We start from the raw sequence: 22,947 nt of genomic DNA, 5'->3' as shown, positions 1-22,947 counted from the left end.
AATTCTATTTTTCTTTATACGAATCAAGCACACCTCAAGCAACTGTACCACCTGGATGTAAAGGGAATTTAAACAATGAGAAAATAGACTAAGCTTAAGTACTTCAACAGCTGTATTCTTCAGCAGCCCCTTTTGTCTCCTGTTTATCACTGTATTTAATTGTCAGCAGGGTAATTGCATGAGATGTTGTCCAAGTGAAAGTAGCTTTAGTCACTGTCTATACACTTAGCTGTAACTTGCCTTGTATAGACCAGATTACTTGATTTTGATAGGTATCTCGAAGTTTGTACTGCAGGTAGGAGGACTGTATTCGGGAGGTAGTAAAATGTATTTAGTTTTGTTCCAGTCGGCTGTAGAGCCATCCCAGGTGTGGTTCTGTACAGTCACTCTGCATGCTCGTATGGCCACGGTGACTGGCTGAGACAGGCAAACCCATGTAACTGGTGTTGCTAATTACATTTCCTCTACAAAACTGAAGAAAGTGATGTGGTGCTCAGGACTGCATTAAAATTTTAAACCTCTTTTCTTCCTCTTATGCTTTAAGAGTTTCACTTCAAAACAAAACTCGGGAAGTTTTGATCCTGTTTATTCTCATTCAGATTTGCACTGTAAAGCTGACTTGCTATATACTAAGCTGATTATATAAGGCCTAAGTGAAACACTGCTTGTATTTTCCCTTGCTGTTGTTTACATGAGTACTGTGTACACACATGTGCCTGAATGGTACCATAAAACTTCAGTTAGCCTAAGCAAACCATTGATTTGTCTAATAAATATTAACAGGTTTAATTTAGACTCTACATAATAGGGAAACTGAGACTGTCTTTGAACTATATTGTAAAAAAAAAAAAAAAAAAGGATAAAATTAAACTGTTTCTTTATCCATACCGCTATATTTTGGCAAGTTATTCTCATTTTTCATCTTGTCCAAGAATGCAGGCAACTGTGTACTTCCAACAGAACGTTCGGAGCTCTCCCATCTCTGCTACAAGGTGTGCTGAAGAAGTTGTATTTTTTCTTTCAAAAGTAGAATACTCATTAGTGTCTTGAAGTCAGACTTCGAATTTATACATCTCTCGAATCACAAAATGCTGGTTCTACAATTAAGAGAAGTAGTAAGGGAGAGCTGGAAGAGGACGCTCCAGGTACCCAAATAAGCACATTATGACAGCACATCACAGATGCAAGGCTGTATTGTAAGCAAAGAGTAACTTTCAAATGGCTTTTTCCTTAGTCACTGAGGTTTTTCCTGATGTTTGGCTTCGCATTGTCTTGCAGCAAGTCAGCCACAGTGATTTTGCTAGTTTCAGGATTTCAGTTCTCTCACATGTTGTCAGTTTATCTGCTTAAGCAGATCAGAACATTTCAGCAGACCAGTTTCTCTGAACCACTTTGTCTCTTTCAGGTTATGCTTACTGGAGGTCAGGAATATGCTTTAATTCATTCCAGTCATCTAAATTCTAATACAGGAATTGGGCTTTGAAAAAAAAAAATCCCTGAATCTTAACTAATGCTGTTCTCTAAATTAAGCCATAGGGAATTGTCAAGACAGCAGCCTGCCCTTTTTACCTTCAGAAGGTTAACATACTAAGAACAAGGAAAACCTAATCAGCTTCTCGTAGGTGGCTGTAAGCCTTAAGAAGCTTTCCCTCCCGAGTGTATGGACGTACAGACAACACTGCAGAAAAGTAACTCTAGCTGAAGGAAAGGTACACATTGGTCTAACGCATGTAATGCCAGTGTGAGACAAACGTAATAAAGAAACTGGTAGCTGATTTGGTAAGTACTTTTAATGGCGAGAAGCCTCCTACCAGAACTGTAGAAAAGATCTTGGCTTTACAGAAAGAAAATAGTATTTTACCAGCCAGAAACACAGAAGCTAAGCAGCAGTTTATTGCAGTGGACCAGGTATGTAAATAAACTGTTCTGACAATTCCAAGCAAGGCACAACAGTGTTTTTACAGCTGATTTTTTTCTTCCTGCTTGTAAACACTAGAAAAGTAATTCCTCTCCACACAATTAAAGCATCAGAAAGCATAAACAGTCTTGCAGACGTTCACAACCAGCACTGGTTGCTCTCTGCTCTTTTTAAGAGTTGCAGTCACGTACAGGTAAGGGACTTTGCCATTACATTTCAGACCACAGGCTCCTCACTGAAGCCCTGTGATTGAATAAATAAGTGTACTTACTTTTTTTGGTCAGGGAATGCATCCATGCTTAAGTCTGACTTGCAATTCTTTTAATAAAAAGATGAGTATGTAAAATATGTTCTGGTAAAATAAAAACTGAACAGTATGTGTATATATGTACACATATGTAATAGGAGCATACAAAGAAGTCTTGCCAGAGTAACTTTCTGACACCTCTTCTGATTTACAAACTTAGTTTAATTGATGGATGGTGCTGGTCACAACACTACTGAAGGCGTAGCTGAATGCTATCGTTTGTGTAAGACCAGGTGATGAAACAAGTAGCTTGAATGAGAATCCCCTATACCGAAGATGCACCCTCCCCTTTTTCACTTTTCCAAGGAAGAAAAAGTTGGCTTTCAGAATTTTTAACTACAAAAACCAAAATATAAGATTTTCCCATTATTTCAGAACCATTTTCAATTATTTCTGTTTCAGCACTCAAGCCCCAGGAAGATGGGTGGCTTATTCTGTGTTCAACTAGTGCATGAAGTCAGGTAATTCCTGCACACTCTTCACACAGGCTGAGCAAGCAACTTACTCTCCCCGATTTTGGAAAGAAAGCCTTGCAGCAGGGAACGCTCTGAGCTACCTGCCCACCAGGGGTGAAGCACTGGTGCTTAGTGTAACCTCAAGAACAGGACAAGCACACAGTCAGTCAGACCAGCTTTCCCAGTCTCCAGCAGCAGTTCCCGGTTCAGTGGCTTTCAGAGAGAATAGGGCAATGCTTTTTTTCCTTTTGGGAATTTTTCAGTCATCTTTTAAATGCATGTAGTTTTATACACAGCACCCTGCAGCAAGGAGTTCTACAATTAGCCAAACAGCTGCCGTGCCTCATTTCAAACCTGCTGCTCGCTGCTGCCATGATTCCCTCGAGTTCCTCTATCAAATGCTAAGGAATTTATTCCTTTGCTACCCTCTCCGTGCCACTGGCTTTACAGATCTCTATCTTGGCTCCCAGCAGGTTGACCTTTTTTCCCAGGTGAAGAATTATATTTTGTTTGGTTTTTTCCAATACAGAGCCTAAATGTAGCCCTGTGAGGTGAAAGACAACAGAGAGCTAGGAAGACAATCTAAGGTTAAAGTTTCTACAGCAGAGGTAACTGTACATACTGTGAAACAAATGGCATTAAAAAACCCAGCTGCCCTTAACTACACAGGAATCACTGAGCAGGTTCAGAACAAACAGTTTAGCATATTTACACTGAATTAAAGAGAGCAGGAAGAAATTCAGAGGTTTGCAGCACAGTCAATACCTGTGAGATTTGAGGAAGGACTGAAGCACAGTTAAAACTGGGCTACTGAAAAGGAATATTTCAATTCAAGAAGAAAAGCCTTTTTTGCTAAAACTGGGCATATTCCAGAATGTACCAAATGAACCAAAGCACGCTCAGTTTCTACCCTTGTTTCAAATCAGAATCTCCCTTGTGTACATCCCACTAACTGTAAGGGGAAAAGTTCTTTTAAGAAAAGGTACTGATTTATTTGAATTTTCTGTATTCTCAACAGCTGATATAAAAATATCTCAGTTAAAAGTTAAATGATGCTTTTTATTCAATAAATGTATTCTAGAAAGATTAACTGCATTCAATTTATTAATTTATACATTGTACCTTATTTAAACAGTTGTAGTACACTTTTGGTTTAGGATTCTCTACTGTTAACAATCTTACGCAGGGATACTTCTTTACAAAAGGTCATTTCTTTGTTGTACTTTAAGAGCTTTAACTTGGAATATTTAGAATTGCTAGGGGGTTTTGACCAATTTTTGCTGGTTTTACAAGTTTGAGTTGTATGGAGGATCACCAGTAGTTAAAATTACACACACACACACACGCACGAGTTCTGGATAAGTCATGACAAATACTTCAAGTAGAGCAACATATTCCAAGTTGCACAAGACCAGCTGTTACCCCCATTTTTAATCTGCTAGAGTTACTTGGCTTTCTGCCAGAGACACATGTCATGTGTATCTTCATATTTTTTCCATGGAGGAGACTGCTGTGTGAGGCACCACCCGGTCCAGCACCCTCCCCATTAATGGGGCGATCCTCCTCCGTGTGATGCCCCCCCAGATAAGGAATGAACGCGAGGTTTGTGCCCCGCATCCGTGACCTTGAGATGCTGGTGGGAAAGCAGGGAGAGAAGCCTTTGTCAAGAGTGGATTTCTTACCGTGCGTGCTATCCCAGGTACTCCTGCGCCCTCATCGCTCCCCGCAGTGTGCACGGTCCTCCTCCTGCCCTACTGGCTGTACTTGGCTCTTAGAACAGTCACAATGCGGAACTATCCTGCCAGGCTGCCAGCATTTTTCTTAAGAAATTCAAATGAGAAAATGGAAGCTGCCCTTTTCAAAATGTGCAATAGGAAAACCAAGCCGAAAGAATGTTTCCAGCTCCAGGGCTATAGATGATTTTTTTTAAAAAAAGCAACTCCAAACCTGCCACAAACAGTTGTTAGAGTTGCTCTTCCAAAGTGAAAAAAACAAACAAGCCTGCCTACAATTTCATAATGAAACTGGGATGCAGCTCCAAAGCAATAATCGTTTCAAGCTCCCACTATGACACCCATGCAAGTAGAAAGGGTTTCCCCTGCCTTGTAAAAATAAACTGAAATACCACTAAGGCTTTGTACTACTTTTGCTTATCCTAGCAAGTGTAACTCTTTTTTTCCTTTCATAAGTTACTTTTTGGCTACTGAAATAAGCAGCTTTTGCCAGCCTTCTTTCTGCACAGCTCCCTGCCACCAAGATCACAGTCTGACTTCCACTGTCCTGGTCATCTCCTGGGGTGCTTGTTTGCAGTCACGTTACCGGCATTCCTGTCACTGCACTAATTTGCCCACTGCCTTTAGTGCCAGCAGCTGCCACTGTGGACAAGGAGGCTCCCACGGCATCTGGTGGGATACCCCACCAGGGGAGTGGGGTAAATGTAAAGCACACACACACAGGCACCAAAATCCCTGGGTGATGCACGTGCCGTACTGCAAACACCGAGAGAAGTGTTGTGAATACATCTGCTCAGTTCTGTTCCGACTGCTCATTTTGACCAAACTATTTTCCATCTTTTGCTTCCAAAACTAACTGAAAGATGGAGTTTTTAGTTATCATCACATTTACCTTCTGGAGATGCATTTTTATTCAACTCCTCTGTAAAATGCAATTTCAAGACAGCAGCGTAAAAATAATTCCTGTTCATGCCTCTGCCCACAGAGCCCCGCCAGTGTCTACCTCCCTTAACGCAAGGAGCTCCTCCCCACGGTGAGGATGGAAACACAGCAACTTCGTCCTCTGAACATTCCTTCTGGTGTTTGATGCATGTGAATACACCTCACCCAGTGTGACATACATTCAGCTGATAAATTTTTTATATATATATCAGCATATTTGTGTATAGTCTATGATCTAATATTGCCTAGTAAGTTTAGCCTCCTTCCTCCTCCTCTGCATTATCAGCATCACTGTGCACGCTGCTGTCAATGCTGCTTTAGTGAGCTTCTCAAACTACTTTTTCAGAAACTGCAAGTTATCTTTCAGGGGGTGGGTGGTTCTTAATTTCCACTTGTAAGTAAATTATGAATACATCATTAGACAAGCTATATCCTCAGATAGCTTTTGGCTTAGATGTACAAGGAACGCCGGTAAAACCTGCATACGTGAAGTTATATTACAGGAGTAAGTGTCTGCCTACAGCCTCCAAGGTTTTCTGTATGTGCCAAGTCTGAACGCAGCCTAAACACTCTAGCGTAAGACTTAATTTCTTTAGGCTTTTGAACTCATGCAAGGCAAGTAAAGTGAAAGATACATTAAAACTTAACAACAACCAGACAGTTCATTTTCCCCACCAGTATTTACAACACCCTTAAAAAACCAAATACAACACTCCTCCAGCTTGTGGAATATACTAAACACATCCTCTTTCTTTTCTCTCTCACACAATTCAAACTGTCACTGTTTTGCAGCATTTGCTTCCTTGCTTGTCAAAAGCATTAACAAGTTAGCAGAGCACCCAGTCATGTAGTTACTCTATTAAAGAGAGACAGAAAACCAAATTATTTTGCAGTAGTATTATTACTACAGTAGGATTAACACAACAAAGAAACAGACAAAAACCCAAAAGGAGTCTGGGAAAAGTAATAGGATTATACCAATGCATTTGAAGTAGTATGTTGGGTTGGGATTTTTTTGTTGTTTTTGATTTTTTTAAAGTGAATTATGTACATGTCCATCTGATACAGTTACTTACGTTATCACATACATGTGACCTGAGTGACTCCATCTTCCTGATCAAATTGTCCATCATCCAGTTCCCTTAATACTCCATCACTGCTACTGAATCCTGGAAAGCCTCCATACTGGGAGGATCCCTCCTTGATCCAACATTGTTTAGAAGGAGCGAGGTGAAACTCATCAGATGGTTGTCCAGTTTCTACAGGGCAAGAGGTAGCTGTGTCTAATCCAACACTTCTGCTGCAGACTTTGCTTTTTTCCTCCCCAGTAACTTGTCTTAAGGATTTCCTCTGAAATACAAGAGGATGTTTGAACATTAGCTTGTTTGGGGAGGGGGGCAGGAGGGAAGCCAAACACTTTGCAGTGAGTCATGCATTAATTTAACGTGAGCTGCATTTTAACACAGGGCAGCATTTAACACTCTGGTTTAAACTATGAACTTTTCTGGAGAAAAAGCCTCTGACAGATAAGGTTTTTGTTCTCTATAAATACATTTTGAGAGAGACAAAGACGACAAGATGTAGACGAGACTCAAGAAAGCAAAAATGAATGCTAAGAAAAAGTACTTCAACAGTGCTTGATTCTTATGTAGTACTCGGCAGATCCAGGATTATTTACAAGTCTTAATCCGCGCTCCAATCAGCTGTTTGAGAAAGCATGATTTCTGTGCCTAACATACACATCTAAGGTACCCCTGCCTCTGATGCTTTCTGCTGTATGTATGTGCACATGCTGCCCTTTTCTTGTGCTCTGCAGGGATGAAAGCTCCAGGGAAGCAGAGCTCCTGCTGTCAGATTCCTCTCAGCTGCAGAAGTCCCTCCTGCCTGGAGGGGTGGAGGGCCAGGCAGTGGTGACAGGCAGCTGGCACAGCTCCACCACCTCCAGCTGCCACTGCAGGCAGACATTCGCTCTCCTTTACTTGCATCCCTACAGACCACCACGTCCAACATCTGGCTAGTGCCCTCGTCTGCAAGCTGCTCTGAAAGTCAGTGCATGTTGATCAGTGCCCCCAAACATAGCTCTGTCTAGAAGCTTCAACAAAGAGTGCAATATTTGATGAAGATGTCAAACTCCGTCAGCACTGAGCTCTTCAGGAGCGTGATCTAACTGCGTCATAGGACTGAAGGCTTCCCACTGACCCATCTCATGGCAAGACTGCTGTGCTTTCTTATCTTTCCAGTTCTGCCCATGAAGACCTGCCAAGGCCTCCTCAGATAACGGTGAGTTTGAGGATTGCATTTAATCCACATGGTGGATCTATGCAGACAGAAGTCAGCAGCTATCCTGTACCGCAATGTGCGGGGGGATCTAAAGGACCTTGCACATGAAGAAGTGAGTAGAGAGTCTGACATTAGCCTTGATCTTCTGACACGCTTCTGGTTGCAGCGATGGCTACCAATGTCAAAAATAAAAGTAAGCAGACTGTGATTTATGCAAACAACCAACCTATCAGGCTATGCTAAGGGTCCTCTGAGGCATTACAAATAAATAAAAAGGTTTATTTCATTGTAGCACCAGGAGCTACCCAAGGTACTCGGCTCTGTCACGATGCAGCACCCCCAGAGGCAAGAGGTCAGTGCCTCGAGCCACAACAGAGGCAGGGCCAGGAAGGCAGGAGTGCCGGGGCTGGCTGCCCAGAGCCCTGCTGTCAGCACAAGCACTACCGAACCAGGAAAAGCTTTGCCAGGGGACACAGCACTGTCCACAGGAGAAGGACATCTAGCTAGTGAAGAATCCAGCCTCAGCAGAGCGCTGTGTTTTGGTGGTGAAGGACGCAAGCATTCTTGCAGGGGGATCTGCACAAATGCAAACACTTTGAAAACAAGAACACCCCACAACTGTTTCTGCCATGCTCTGGCAATTTGTGTGTCCCCCTTCTGTACATTGTTAAGTTTTTTCTCAAATCCTTTTGAAACAGTGAAAATACCCCAAAACAATGGCCCTTGTGGTTAAAGGAAATGTATTTAGGGAAGCTGTTACAGGAGACATTGGGAAATTACGCTACGGGAAAACAGTGTTGCCTCAGGAGAAACAGAAGGAAATAACCTTTGGATGCCACAGTAAGAGGATGGCGAAGTCTGCTTAAGGGAAATAAAGGTAAAAAGAGAGAAGAAAAAAACCAAACAGAACACGCTCGAGTACTGTGCGGTTCAATTCTGTTATCTCCTCCTCTGAACTGTTTTCTTAGAAAAGCAAATGGTATGTGATAAACAGCCCACGGACACAGTACGGCCCTTCTAATCCAAGTGGCCTTTGACCCATTATGTAAATCATAAACCAGGTCATAATGTGCTATCCCACGAATACAGAAGGCAGAGATGAACTGTGACAACACAAAATACACCCTCCTCAGAAAAGAGACCCCGAGGGAATAAAAGACCAGGTAATGGGAGTTTTCCCCTCAATTCTTGCTGAAGCAAAACTTCCTTTAGAGACGACAATGCTAACTTCGACCCAACAATTAAAACCAACATAATCCTGAGTACACAAAGCAACCCACACCCCGTGCTGCCATTCTGCAGAACGCAAGACACAGAGGTCCAACGGCTGGACCTGCCTGTGGGGCAAAGCTCCTGCCACAGTCAGACCCCGCTGCACTGGGAGAGCTGGAAAGTGATGGGATCGGGGCTCTGCGGGCTTGATAATTACATGTCTGAGAAGGCCTGTAGCAGGCTGCTTTCTTATTTCAGTAATTGAAGAGCCTTGGTGGGTTCATATTCTGACTCTCTCATAGTTAGCATTCTTCTCAAGGCATCCAAGTTGCAAACCTGCTAAAGGTATGCTTAAATAAACATTACTTGTGATGCAACCTTTTTTTTTTTTTAACCTAAAACATTTCAGATATCTTAAAGATTTCTGTGTTTCAAAAACATCCTAAGTAGTGGATGTGAAAATTTTTTTGAACAGCAGCTTTAATGTAATTTGAACACCAATGGAAAGATATGCAGTACCAATGAAAATGAAGACGCCATGCCCAACAATACAGAATGACAGGAATTAAACTTTTTTACTAAAATGATTGCAAGTGTTTGATAAAGGTTTGTACAGCTGTATCCTCAATGTCCAGGGGACATTGTAAATAAACATATTAAAAGTTTCTGAAGCAAAAGTTAATGCTTTCAAGTTTCAGTAGCTTGTTTTGCACCCAAAAGCTAGCACTTTTGCACTTCAAAGCTAGCATGACATTCTATACCAGCTAGGTATTACTAACAATTCTATGAATTCAAACTGTAGTGTTGGTAATACGCTGTTCGCCTATTTGGACTTTTTGGTAAAAAAAGTAATGAAGTAGAAGGATTAAAATGTAGGGGGAAAACAACATAATTAGAAAAACAGAAGGAAAAAAATGTTACTCTGCTAAACGTTTCAGCTTCAGCCTGAATTACCTACTTATCCCAAGCTAAAATGATCTCAGCGTACTGAAATTTCCTGGTGGTGAAGTAAAACATCCACTGGTACTTAAAGAGCACATTTAGATATTAAGATTGCTCAGATTTTAAACACAGTAATCCTGATGTAAATGGCCACAAATCAGCTATTTCTTGTCCACTTCCAGTATGTTAATGCTTTAGTCAAAGGTTTCCCATTACAACAAAGTGAAACAACAACTACAAAACACACCATTTTATTTGCATAAACCAAAGCTGCTGATCACATCACAATTGGGTGAGGGAGTTTAAAATGTGAGCATAATGGTTCCTATTTTTAATTTAATCCCCATCTCAAAGATTCATCAGTTCCTCAGACTGAATGTTTTTACAGTACTGGTTTGTATTACTTCTCTTGGCAGAATCCAGTCTCAACCATTCTAAATTTTGAGATGTAGTCATGTTGCCTTTTTAAGAGATGCTTATAATTAGAGATACTATGCCTTACCAAGGAAAGAGTATTTATATTGGGAGTCTATGCCCTTACACAGAGTATTAAAAAACAGTTGGGAAGCATCAGGAAAAGCACGACTTCATTTGATAGTGACTGACATAATGACGTTTTACATATTTACAATACTGATACCAAAATTATGTTCCAAAACAAGCTGTCAGAAATGTATTAGGAACGAATGCAAAGACTACAAAGCCAGGCAAAGCCATTCTATGAGGAACTGGCAGGATTCAGAAAAGGGTATGAATGGAAAAGCAGATTATGAAACTGGCAAGGGAGACTACACAGAACACTGAAGAGAAAAAAGCATAAGCTCCGATTTTGTAAGTGAGGAAACAAGCTACAGATAGTGTATGAGAACTAACTGGGAACTGAGATGGCAGCAGAGACAAAAAAATTAAACAGGACTTTAATTGTGCATGTTGAATGGAGTTCTTCCAGGCATGGAAGTAGTAATTATCAGGGGACACAGTGAGAAGGAAGTTAGGCTGGAGATAAGCAAAAGACTGGAGAAGAACAAAAAAAATGGGAAAGTATGTTTTAGGAACACTAAGTAGAGAAAATTCTGAACAGAAAACACAAATGACGGTAACAGACTGGGTAGAAGGTAAAAAGAACAGAGAAAGATCAAGTACCAATGCAAGAAATTTAGAGACTCGTGGAACTATTTATACAGATGGACAAAGAAGAGACCAGGTTTTGTTACCTTGTAATAGTATATAACACCACGAATGACACAGTTTGTAAAGTTACTACTCTGGTGCTGAACGTGGCTGAGAACGTCCAGTTTTCATAGCTGGTTAAGACTATCACAGGAAAGCCATGTTGATTACAGAAAGGCTGAATGGCCATTGAAAACCAGAAAGAACAAAGCTTAAGACTCATCACGGGATGTTGAAAGACTTGGCAAAGAAAAGCCCACCAGTAGTTCATCCTTCTCTGGCCACAGCAGGATGTACTATAGCACTATACAGGTGCAATGACTGCTGTGATTTTCACTGAGCAGAACACCATGACTGCCACTTAATTAATGCTCAAAGCATTTTTATACAACACTATTATGGGAGCCTTATTCAAAAGGAACAAGGAGCCATAGAGGTCCAGCTGCAGGAATTTTGATTTCTCTGTCACTCACTTTCATGCAGCACCAGCTAACAGCCCTTCACCCCATTAACCTCCAGATTACAGTACTCCTTGCACAGCTTCGCGCTTGTATTCTACAAATGTGAAATAAAATGTTTCCTTCTGTGCAAGAGATCCAGGATTTGAATCAGAACATTTAAGACTTCCTGAAGACTTCTAAAGAAATACAGCACAGCCAACCTTACCCACCTGAGATATAGTAACTTCTCAGCACAGAATAGGTTTCTAGCATGCTTATGATTTTCTCTATGGCTTAATTTAAGAGGTCTGTGGCTGACAAAATAATAAGATGAGTCCAGCCACAAAAGCCCTCCACAAACTTAAACCTGTTTCAAGTGAAACACTCTTCTGCCATTTTTCCCCATTAATTTTGAATTCATTTCTGTACCTAACCACTATATGAAGTACAAATTTGTAATACCATAGACATGTTACTTACCTCTGGTGTCTGGACGGCAGAACTGCACATAACAGGTCTCTGAAGAAAAACTACTTGCTTTGTGGCCAGATTTCCTTCACTAAAAGTTAAAGAAAATAATGTCAATACTTTATAGGCAGTAATAGTCACTGTAGCACACCCATACCTTTCAGAGTCAACTCTTAAGTTGCACATACTTCAGTCCATGAGTGAGGACAGACTACCAAGTGTTAACTGGTTTATTAATTCCTGAACAGTTTTGTAATCACATTTTAAAAAAATTAAATATAGAAGCATAAAGCTGGGTTAAGGTATTATACATGAAAATATGCATAGAACAAAATAATTGTATTACTATGATTAGAGTTATTTTACATGTCTGCTCTTGACAGTTTAAGTACCTGAGATCCTACTTTCAATCAAAGTCTGCACCTTTACGCCTGAAGTAAGCCTCGAAGAGTCTTTCTGCCACGTCCCATTCACCGACAAATATACAGCAACATACGCCTGCTTACTAATGCCACAACAAAGAGGCCCAATCTCAACAGATACACAGCTTCAACAAATATCTCAACACTTTGTGGTATGAAACTTGCAAAGTAACGTTCCTTACTGCTAACTAAAAGGTGTTTTCTGATTGTAACATCACATCTAACTGACACAGCAGGGTAAGCTTGCTGTCAGACTGCCTATACATAAAAGGGCTCAGCTCAGTTTTTGTAAGCTCTACAGTCACAATGAGATAAATGACACTGGCTGTTTCGTATGTGGGAGGTACCTGCATAGGAAGGACAAGATAAGATAGCAGTAAGATAATAGAGGAGGGAAAAAAAATATAAAATAAGAGGAACTTTAGTTTTTAGTCCTGGGACTTTACAGATGTTGATACTGTTGTGGTAGACAGAATTTAAAGCAGTACAGTTAGAGTTTTTTCAAAAGGAAATACTCATAGAAAAATAAATGTGAAAAGGCAAAGTTATTCCTCAAGACCAAACTAGATGTTACCAATATGATGTTTCAAAAGTTTTAAACTCTTTTAGTACCAGTGATACATCCTCTGAAGTTTTTACGGATTTATTTTCATCACCTTTCCATCAGAAATACAAAGTCTGCACCTTGATTGTGTATATACTACAAAGCTTGACTATGTGGCACTGAAAGTGTCCAAGAATTTGAAGACCAGAGCTCTAAGATGGGAGGGTTTAAAAAACTTCTGTGCTCTTCCAAGTATCAGATACTACATTTTGATAAACTCTTCTTCTCTCCCCAACTTCTACTTCTGGGTAGCATTCAATGAGATCTTTATGGACTTTAAGGATGGACACTGAAATACTTCAGTAGAAAGAAAAGCAGAAACACAGAAACACAAGAGAGACGTGTAGTGAGCTCATTTGAGGTATTTATGATTCCACCTAATCTATCAATCATAAAACAGTACTATTGTGCATAACGTTACAGAAAGAACTACTAAAATAATGTAAGCTTGTGCTTCAGTATGGGTATGTCACCATCCGAACAACCACACACATGAAGGTGAGGTAACATTCACATTTCACGCCAGGGCTAGGACTGATAGAATTAATTTATATTTAACATCAGGGACTGGCACCATGAAAAATCAGGGATTAAAACCGTTCCTATGAGATCAGGAAGAGCCTATGAACAGCCTGTCCCAGTAGAGCTTCCAGAAGTAAGCTCTGAGAAAGTACACAAAGCAAGGCTGTTCCCAGCATACTGAGCTACACCTGATCTACAGTCAGTGACGGTGGTTCTGCGATGGTGTTTGGCTCCTCACAATCTTCTCAGTCCAGCTGAACCTGGGTCATGGCATATTTTGCATGTCTTCCTTGGATGATAATGGAGAACTAGCTTAAACTCCAGCTTGTGGCGAAAGCAAGGAGGCATGAGAACAAACTCGTGATCCCTTAAACTAACAAGGCTTCCTACTCTGAGAGTCCCACCTCACAATCTGCATTCATTAAAAGAAAACATGTTACAATTTTATGTCATGAGAAGGAAACTGGCAAACCTGCAACCTTACTTCACTTGGCTAGGTACCCCTCCCTGCCTCAGTATGTCTGTTTTGATGGTACCAACCAGGAAATCTCTCTTCCAAGGGACACAGCTGAGCACAGTCCCTGGCATGGGCAAGAGCCTGCTGCTTATTTTGTAACAGTGTCTGCATTCCTTGAGAGCACAGAAAAAAACCCAAACATTAAGCTACAGCTTGTACAAATTCTACTAGAAGAGAGAAAGGACACAACGGTGAGTAGACAATAAGTAAATTAACAATTTTCTAAGTCTGACCTTATTAAAATGCCGCACACGACAAAGTGGCTATGAGCTTAATTCACAAAGAGCTCAATGACAGTGAGATTTCCACAGAATTTAAATGAGAAAAGTGCTTAGGGCAAGCCCCTCCATACCTTCCCTCACATTTCCACATACTCTATTTGCCTTGTAAAGTCAGGGCATTTTGAAAACTTAGTTGGAGTGGTTTGTCTGATAAATTAATAACCACCAAGTCAGTATTTTTGCACTGCCTGCTTTGCAGCGCTTGTGACAAGTCTGCCTTGCCCATCCATTTTCAGGGACTACAGTCATCAGAGAGGGGAAATAAAGGTCACTGCAGAGTAAAGGCTGCCGAAGCCTTTTTCCTGTCTCTTCTTTTAAGAGGGATGAAGAGCAACAGAGACTCTTTTGTTAAAACACCAGTGATTTGCTTGTCTGCTTATGCTGCACGGGCAATATATTTGTCCTCTTACACGTATATATTTAATAAGTCCCCCAAAACAACCATCAGGCTGGAAGCTAAGAAGCACTGCCAACGGCTCTGATTTTTACAGATTTTTTTTTTTTATTTTATGCATGAACATTTTATATACTAAGCACTTAGAACTAAGGTCAGACAAAATTTTCTGAAATACAAATAAAAGGAGCAAGGTAATAAATTATTTTAACCCATTTCATTAAACCCCCCCAAAAAATGGTGTTTTGCATTTCCCCAAATGAAGTTCCGTGCTCCTTTGGAATTGCACATCATCTAGACTTTCAGTTATGAGACAGATACCAGCCTGGGATAGTAATAAGTCTCCTGGCTTAAAGGATGTGTTTAATGGAAAATTTAAAACCTTAGAAGTACTAATTTTAGACCACAAACATATGAAATGCTACAAACTCATGATAATATCGTATTAGTAACTGCAGTAGCACTAAGTTACTAGCAAAGTATCTTCTAACATTTTTTTTCCACTCACTAGATTTAATTCTTAGAAGGCCTATTAATCCTTGCTAGATAGCTTCTGAATTTGGCCTAATTACTGTCAAATTCTTGTCCTGAAGACATTTACCTGGTAAGTAAGAGTTGTCTATAATGCAGGAGCCTCTTTAGGTCATTAATATTAGTGTGGGTCTGTCTTCTGTTCTTTTTTAGTCTGCTTTTTTGGTCATTTTTTTTTATTGACTGCTGACAAAATTTAAATCCAAGATACGGATGGACACAACAAACATTGCACCATAAGCACTTCTCTCATATTCCTGGAAAAATGGAATCACTGACAGAAGAGGGGAACTTCTGTGGGTTTTACAGTGTCCTGACCACAAAAAACCCCACAGCATGTATTTTTCAAACAACATTGCATAAAATAGCAACTCTGCATGTTTCAAGTATACAGCATTTACCATTGCTCTATTTGTAACAGCAAAGATAGCATTGCTCAAGGAAATGTTTCCTGCATCCAACACAATTTAGCTACTGAGATCGAGTTAAAGGACTAAACAGGCATACAGAGTGCTGCCCTGCCTGAGACTGGCCAGTGACCCTTGACGTTCAGCTATCATGTGGCGTGACACTCCATGCAACAGGACATTTTATTTTATGGAGAGCAACATCTGTTAAAAGAAAAAACTTCAAACAATAAACCCACACAGGAACAGACGTGACAGCCTGCTGTTTCTGAAACTGCTTCAAATCCTAGCCATGTGAAAACCAAACAAGGAACACATCAGCGCATGACAGTCCTGTCACACTCCAGAACCTGTGTTACCCTGTTGGTCACACTCTTCATCTGTAGACAAGCAGTGGCTGTAACGGCTAAGAACAGATCACAGAAGATCTGAGAGGGAAAGTTCTGCAATAAATCAGGAGGAAGACAGAGAACAAAGCAAAATATTATGGTGAATAAAAATGGGAAGCAGGCTGCCCTGCTAACGTTTTACCCTTAAACAGGTTTTTCTTTATATACTTCATACAAATTCTTTTATTTTTTTTTTAATGTGAATTTGTGAGATCTTCCCCAAATGTTGCTCATTTGGTTCTTTTCTTTTCTTTTTTCTTTTTTTTTTTTTTTTTCTGTGCTTCTGAAGTCCGTTAATATTCAGACTGGGTTTTGAGGTCAGAGTTTCAAGTCTGAGAAAAGACCAGCTGTTCAGCAGCATAAAGTGTCCTTCTTTATTGAGACATTTAACTTGCATTCCTAGGATAATCCACCACCACAGTAATGGCATCTTTCCTATCAGACACATAGTAACCATCCAAGAATTTCATCTCTTCTTTAAATACCAACATCAATGCCTAAAAATAGCATTTATCAATCACTACTTAGCCTATCAGGACAGAAAGACTTTTTTTTTTTTTTGCAGTCTGAAGAATTCTTGATTCCTAGTTAGGAATTTTTGTTCATGGGCTTTTTTTTTTTGCTTTTTCTTTTCTTTTCTTTTTTTTTTTTTTTTTAAGAAAATTGAATAGCTGTGTATGAGATACACCACAGGCACACAGAACATGATTTGTCCTATTTCTTCCAAAAGTATCTCACAAGCCACAGCAGGACAACAAATACCAGACAATTCATGAAGACATCTATCCAGCCAGTTAGGCCAGAAAACAAATGCTTTTTATTAGTATGAATTATTTGAGTGTTGATACAAAATGAATCCAACTTCAGATTTGGCCAGGATACAACCCCATTTTGCACGATCACAGCTATGAACAGGCTGGTTGTTCCACATCTGGGAAGCAAGGCTACTCCAGACATCTAGTGCAACTTAAGTATCTTGCTGGTGTACCACCTTCTTACTAATCAAGGAACAGGTCCAGGCTAATTAACCTGTCAGCACTTCCTACAGCCCTTTTTTTTTTTTTTCCTTTATAGCACCTGACTTCTTTTAAAATGGCCCTGCCGTTGCTCTGCCACCTGTGGGGTACAACACAGGACCGTTTTCCCTGCTGCAAGCACCAGCTGATACTCAGCATGTTGACCAGCAGCTGCTTGGGATCACCATGACCCTGCTGTCCAAACCCTACAGGGACGGGTACAACCACACTGCTTCTGCGATCGAAGAGGTTTGGAGTTAAAAGCCCTCTCTCATCCTACGACCCACAGTGCATCACAACTGTTAAAGTCTTTCCCTCTCCTTGTCCACTCGCGTCTTTCCAGAAGTAGATCCAAATCCTGAAGGCTTACTCCGAAGCTTTAAGATTTGGCCAAAAACTTTGGCTGTTTATGAAAACAAGTGGTTCACATACCCTTACAAGCCACCACGTTCAATGACAATACATTTAGACTATGAAATTTTGTTTGAAGAATTAAAGGATAACCATTTGGTTTCAGATTCTGAAAACTGCTTCTCTCTGGAGCAGGAGCTTTACAAGGTCAGAATTTCATAAATTTCAGAAGAAAACAAAACATGCAGAGACCCTTCAAAAAATAGCAGAATGTGCAATATTGTTTTACCACAATTTTTAAGCAGCTGGTTAAAATCAACTCTAAAACCCCCCACCCATAAAAATAAACAGCCAAAAAATCCCTTAACACCTATTTCCTGAGTAGAAAAACTTCCTTCTCACCTGGGCGAGTTGATTTAATTATGTCAAATTATTTGAACAAAATTCTACTCTTGGAGCCGTTCTCTTAGAACTTTTCATTCACACCATTTTTCAGGCTGTCTTGATTTAATACAGTGAGGTCTGGATCCAAAGATTACTCAAGTCACCCACTCTTTCCACTGTCCTTATAGAACTCTAAGCTATGCCTCAGTATATGTTTGGTTTCAAACCTTGGCAATCCTAATGTAATGGGAGGAGAATTTAAAAAAAAGAAAAGAAAGAAAAAAAGAGAGGTGTATGTTTAATCCAGTGTTTCATTCGCTGTTTTTTAGTTTGCCATAAAGAAAACCACAGTACTTAATTATGGTTAAAAAAAAAAAAGGAAAAGAAAAAAGAAAACCTGGAACATTTTAGGGGATCTAGATCTGTTATTTAGTTTTTCTTTAATATATATAAAGCCCCCCTGAGTCATCTAAATACATTTTACAGTAAGAGAACTGAGATCCAGTACTTTGGTACTATATTTGAAATGAAACGTAGTATCTACATTAAAGAAGAGGAGGAACAGCCCAATAATTTGCTGGATTAGCACAGTCTCCTCCCTAATTTGCAAAATATTGCATGACTATCTTGTGACAACATGACTTCTTACAGTCTAAACTCGTCATCAAGGTCTTAAATGTTGAAACATGTTACTAATTTATCTAAACACTGGGGACTGGGTATGTAGTAAAAAGTTTCCTAAATAAAATTTCTAATGTTTAAATACAAACAAAGTATTTTACATTTAGGACTATTGGTCTAGTTTGAAACTCACTTAAGTCAGTAGTTCTAAAACAGTGTGGTAAAAAAAGATTCCACTGTCATGCTATTTACATCTCAAGTTTTATATGCAGTCAACATTACTAGCTTTTTTCTCCCTTTTACATTTAAGTATGCAAGTAATTACTTGATAATTCTCAGATGCATATCAAAACTACTGTAATCTATTGTTTGGGTACCTGTCATGTCGTATGATAGGTGTAGGCAGGACACAGGTGAGGAGCCATCCAAACTCAGCCAGCGTGTGCAATAAAGGTCCATAATCTGTTTTAATTTCACACCCCTACATTAATAATTATAAAAAGCAGTAAAGAGACTCTGTACAGGTTTTATTTGCATTTCTACACAAATTACAATGACTCTCCTCATTTATAACTAAATAATCCTTTGAGATGACATCAAACTCTATTGTTTGGTAAAGATTCACCATTTCAAACTGAAAACAATTTGAAAAGTTCAAGAGCACAAAAGACTAGGAGCACAGACAGAACAGACTAACTTTAGGTATGAGCCCTGATTCAGCAAGACATTCAAAGCACATCTCACTCGTTACACTTGTCATGTTGCTAAACAAAAACCTAAAACTTTTTGAACACCGTAAAAGGTGTCTCAATTGAACTATTTAGGTTTTTGATTCACACCTGAATAAAAAAGCATCTCACCTAGCTATACACTTAAGTTTTTGGGGTTTGGTCATTCAATTGTTCTGGTTTTGGTTGGTTTTTGGGGTTTTTTGGGGCGTTTTTTTTTGTTTGGTTTTTTTTTTTTTTAATATAAGAGGTTTTAGTTTTACACTGTTTCTTTTCACTATTGGTAAATGTACTTACCACTGAATATTTCCAAAGTCAGTCCTTAGCATCCTCCAACAACAATTACTTTCAGATATTACGAATTCATACCAATAATCTTGTAATTTTACTGCAGTACCATGCTAAGATAGTACATGTAAATTTATTAGGAAAAATTAAGTCTTCCGTATTTAGCAATAAAAATTTTACTAAGAGTACACATCTGAAAACCATACTCGATTCATTATCAATTTTTTTCTTGTTCTGTTGCTAGATTTTGCTATTTTCTTTCCCCTTTTCCTTAAAAATTCTTCAGCACTTTGTCAGTAGAGCTGCACTTGCTGAAATTTTGTCTAAATTGATCTGAAGCACATATATTTTTAAAAACATTTTTCTCTCTGGTGGTTGTGTTTGTTGATATGAACATTTGTAAACATCAGGGCAGAATCCCTGTGGCATATTTCTTTTATGCACATTGACTAAAGGCCACAGGCCTAACTTAGTTTTTATCAGTCAAGACTTTAGTTAAGCTTATGCAGAAGGCTTCAAGGAACCATCCTAACTGTTTATCAAGCACTGCTACAAGCATACTAAGGAAAAAAAAACCAAAGAAAAGTGTACATAGGAAATAGCATTGCTAAATAATCACCAATTTACCTCAATGACTGTCCATTGTTCAACAACTATGGCATCATTTCCTTTCCTGTTAGAACCTGGAACCCCAGCACCTTCTTCTTCATAGATAAATAATCCTTCTAAAGATTTGGGCAAATAGTCCCCTGTGAACATAAAGATAAACATAAACTCAAACACAAAATTTTAGGTTGATATTTTACCGAGATGTACACATGGGATGCTTTTTTCTCATTAACACTTCTCTAAGACAAAATGAGCTGAGACAGCAAATAACTCAATTTTCTGGTTATTTCTGCATCTAGTTACAACTGGATGAAGTATGCAAGTCAACTTACTATGCAAACCCCTCTTTTCCATACAAATTGAACTATCAACCCTTTCATTTTCTCAAAATCATTAGCCGCTTCCATGCTTGTATCTGCATTCCGATTTCCTGTATTCAGCACAGCCCCTGTAGCAGATGGGCACAAACCCTCCTCACTCCACCTCCACACTGTACTCCTGACAATAAGCGTGGCTTTTGGTGTGGCGGGAGAGAGCATAAAGTTAAATGAAGCACGAAGTGCAAAGCCTAGCTACTGTTACTTAAATAAATACATAAAGGGCCACAGGAAAAGCCTGAAACAGAAGTAATTATAGGAAGATTCCTGATGGGAAGGAAGTTTCAGAGCACAACTCCCTGACTCACTCGTTGAAGCCCGACGGTATCCGGTTGGCCCACACTAAAGCTGTGCATCAAATGTTGGTTCATTTGCCAGTTTTGCTTCTCTTAAGAGTCATTGGGAAGCCTTTTGTGCAGATGTACCTCGGCAGCTGACCACCTCAAACTAAATTTGAACTGTGAAACTACGTAAACCTCAGAACATCAGATTTAAATCCTCTCCAATATTGCACAGAGATGGTTATTTTTGCCACAGCTTCAAGGAAGGCAAATAAACTTAAAGAAAAAAAACCACACTTAGCAAACAAAGGAAACTCAGGGAACACAACTGGTCTGGTTTTAAAAAATGACGGGATTGGCACTGAAGTTGTGCTACATAAACCAGGAATTCCCACTTCTTTGAGCATGCTTGTTCATGCACCATAAAATACCAACTTTTTATTCATACTATCTTTTACTCTATTGCACGTAGCAGATTTATGTAGTTTGAGTTATAATTATTTAGATACTTGCAAGTATATATATCTCTTCCACACATCTGCAGAGATATCAGACACGTTCTTTTTAACTACACATAAATACAATATGATTGTACATAGAACCAAATATATGGCTTAAGGCACAAACATATGACTATCTGCACAGCTCCTGATGATTAATAAATATCTAATCTTATAAAATCATGGACTTTGACCTGTTCTCAGTGTTCAGGCAAGACACTTAAAATGGACAGGCCACCTACCACATTAGAGTATTTATTTTTCTATCCTTTTTCAAACATGATAGAAGAACTCTAAATTTTGAACAGTTATCGACTCAAGAGACCTCCAATCAACAGTATTTTGATAATTCATAGTGTACCATGCCAAAAATCACCTCTATTGAAAAAGAAACACGTGGCTAACCAGCTCACATGCCTGTTCTATCAATTAGAAAAGTTTATCTTTGTTAATAGCAGTAATCAAACACAGACCAAAACAAACAAAACAAAAAAACAAAACCACCAAACAAAAACGACCCCACACCAACCATCCAACCAAAAAAAAAGCAAAAACCCCAAAACCAAGCAGGGGGAAAAATAACCCCTCAAATAAACAAAAAAAGCCCACCAAAACTGCTGCACGACAGGTAGCACAAATCAGAAAAAGCAAAACAGCAAAAACATTGCCAAAGCGCTTCTTGTAATCTCATGTACTTCTGTGGTCATGAGAGCTTCCAAGGCAGCTACAAATAGAGGAAACACTACAACGATCCAAATGGCTGCTTAAAGAGAACTTTCCTGGGCTGATTTTATGACTGCATCCTCTTTCGCCAGAAGAACACAGAAGTTGGTAATTATTAGGAATTGACAATTATTTTTTTTTTTTTCATTTTATGTTACCACTTCCTCCTACCTTAAACTGGGCATTGTATTGTGATCCCGGTGGCAACAGAATTCTGCAGGCTCTGCAGAACATCTGTAGAGACCAAACCAGAGGTGGATTTCTGCAGCTGCCTGACTTGTATCCAGTAGTTTTATTTTTATTAAAGCAACAGCTAAAATTTGCTCATTTCACTAAAGGTATATAGAAGGACAACTACTCCTAAAGACACCTCACAGTCTAAAAGCATACAATCAAAAGTGAGGAAGATGACAATTACATGCACATGCAGACATAGAGAAGTAATTTTAGGAACAAGCGCAAGTGCTTAAATACTTTTTCTCCCCAAAAAAGCACTTTATATTTCCCTCTGTTGGATGCTAAACTTCTGTTTGTTATGAAGCTCTTCAGTGTTCACCTCAGGAACATTTTAGCTTAAGAACTCAGTAGCTAAATTGATTTCTTACTGTGGTTACAGACACTTGATCAGCTAGAATTCCATCCACCTAGTGAGCTGTGCCTTTGAACATACCCTGTTTAATTCAGCAGCGTCCCACCCGTAAGTCTAATGGAAACACACATACCAGCCAAACGGGGCTGAAGCAGAAGCACCAACCGCTGCCAAGAGGCAGCACGAAATCCCTAAGTCAGTCACAACCTGGGTATTAAAAAGACGGGATAGTTATTCACATAGAGGAGAGCAGACCACTACAGGGGAATGGGAATACTGTAAAGCTATTGTTGGACAACAGCTGCAAAGATTAATTTCAACAGCTGCCAAAAACACCCTCAGTGAATCGTAACGGATCTCCAGAGAGTTATTTTCCAGCTCTAAAAAAATCTGTATTGAAAACTAGGAGTCTGATTTCTCACCTCTCCTCCCCCGAAGGAAACTTTGTTCTTCCACTGACTTCAATAGAAAGGAATTATAATTTAAAAGCAAAAAAGATGACCAAAACAAACTGCTCCATTACTGTTTATGTGCACAAAATATGCA

The 22,947-nt window shown here is 39.4% G+C and overlaps 1 protein-coding gene across 2 annotated transcripts in view; it reads right to left on the bottom strand.

Moving 5' to 3' along the window:
* Nucleotides 1–3,718: 3,718 nt before the first annotated feature.
* RFTN2 (raftlin family member 2) overlaps nucleotides 3,719–22,947 on the bottom strand; it is a 35,415-nt gene continuing 16,186 nt past the window's right edge. For both annotated transcript variants that reach the window (XM_005230924.4, XM_027777529.2), the window contains exons 7-10: nucleotides 19,950–20,071; nucleotides 18,684–18,787; nucleotides 11,880–11,958; nucleotides 3,719–6,705 (exon numbers count right to left, since the gene is read on the bottom strand). In XM_005230924.4, coding sequence (XP_005230981.1) covers nucleotides 6,436–6,705; nucleotides 11,880–11,958; nucleotides 18,684–18,787; nucleotides 19,950–20,071 — 575 coding nt within the window. In that variant the 3' untranslated portion in view covers nucleotides 3,719–6,435. The remainder of the gene's footprint in view (nucleotides 6,706–11,879; nucleotides 11,959–18,683; nucleotides 18,788–19,949; nucleotides 20,072–22,947) is intronic.

Source organism: Falco peregrinus, chromosome 8 (genome assembly GCF_023634155.1).
Source record: "Falco peregrinus isolate bFalPer1 chromosome 8, bFalPer1.pri, whole genome shotgun sequence".
Lineage (NCBI taxonomy): Eukaryota > Metazoa > Chordata > Aves > Falconiformes > Falconidae > Falco > Falco peregrinus.
The sequence above is the reverse complement of the archived record's forward strand: the minus strand, read 5'-3'. Positions and strand labels throughout refer to the sequence as shown.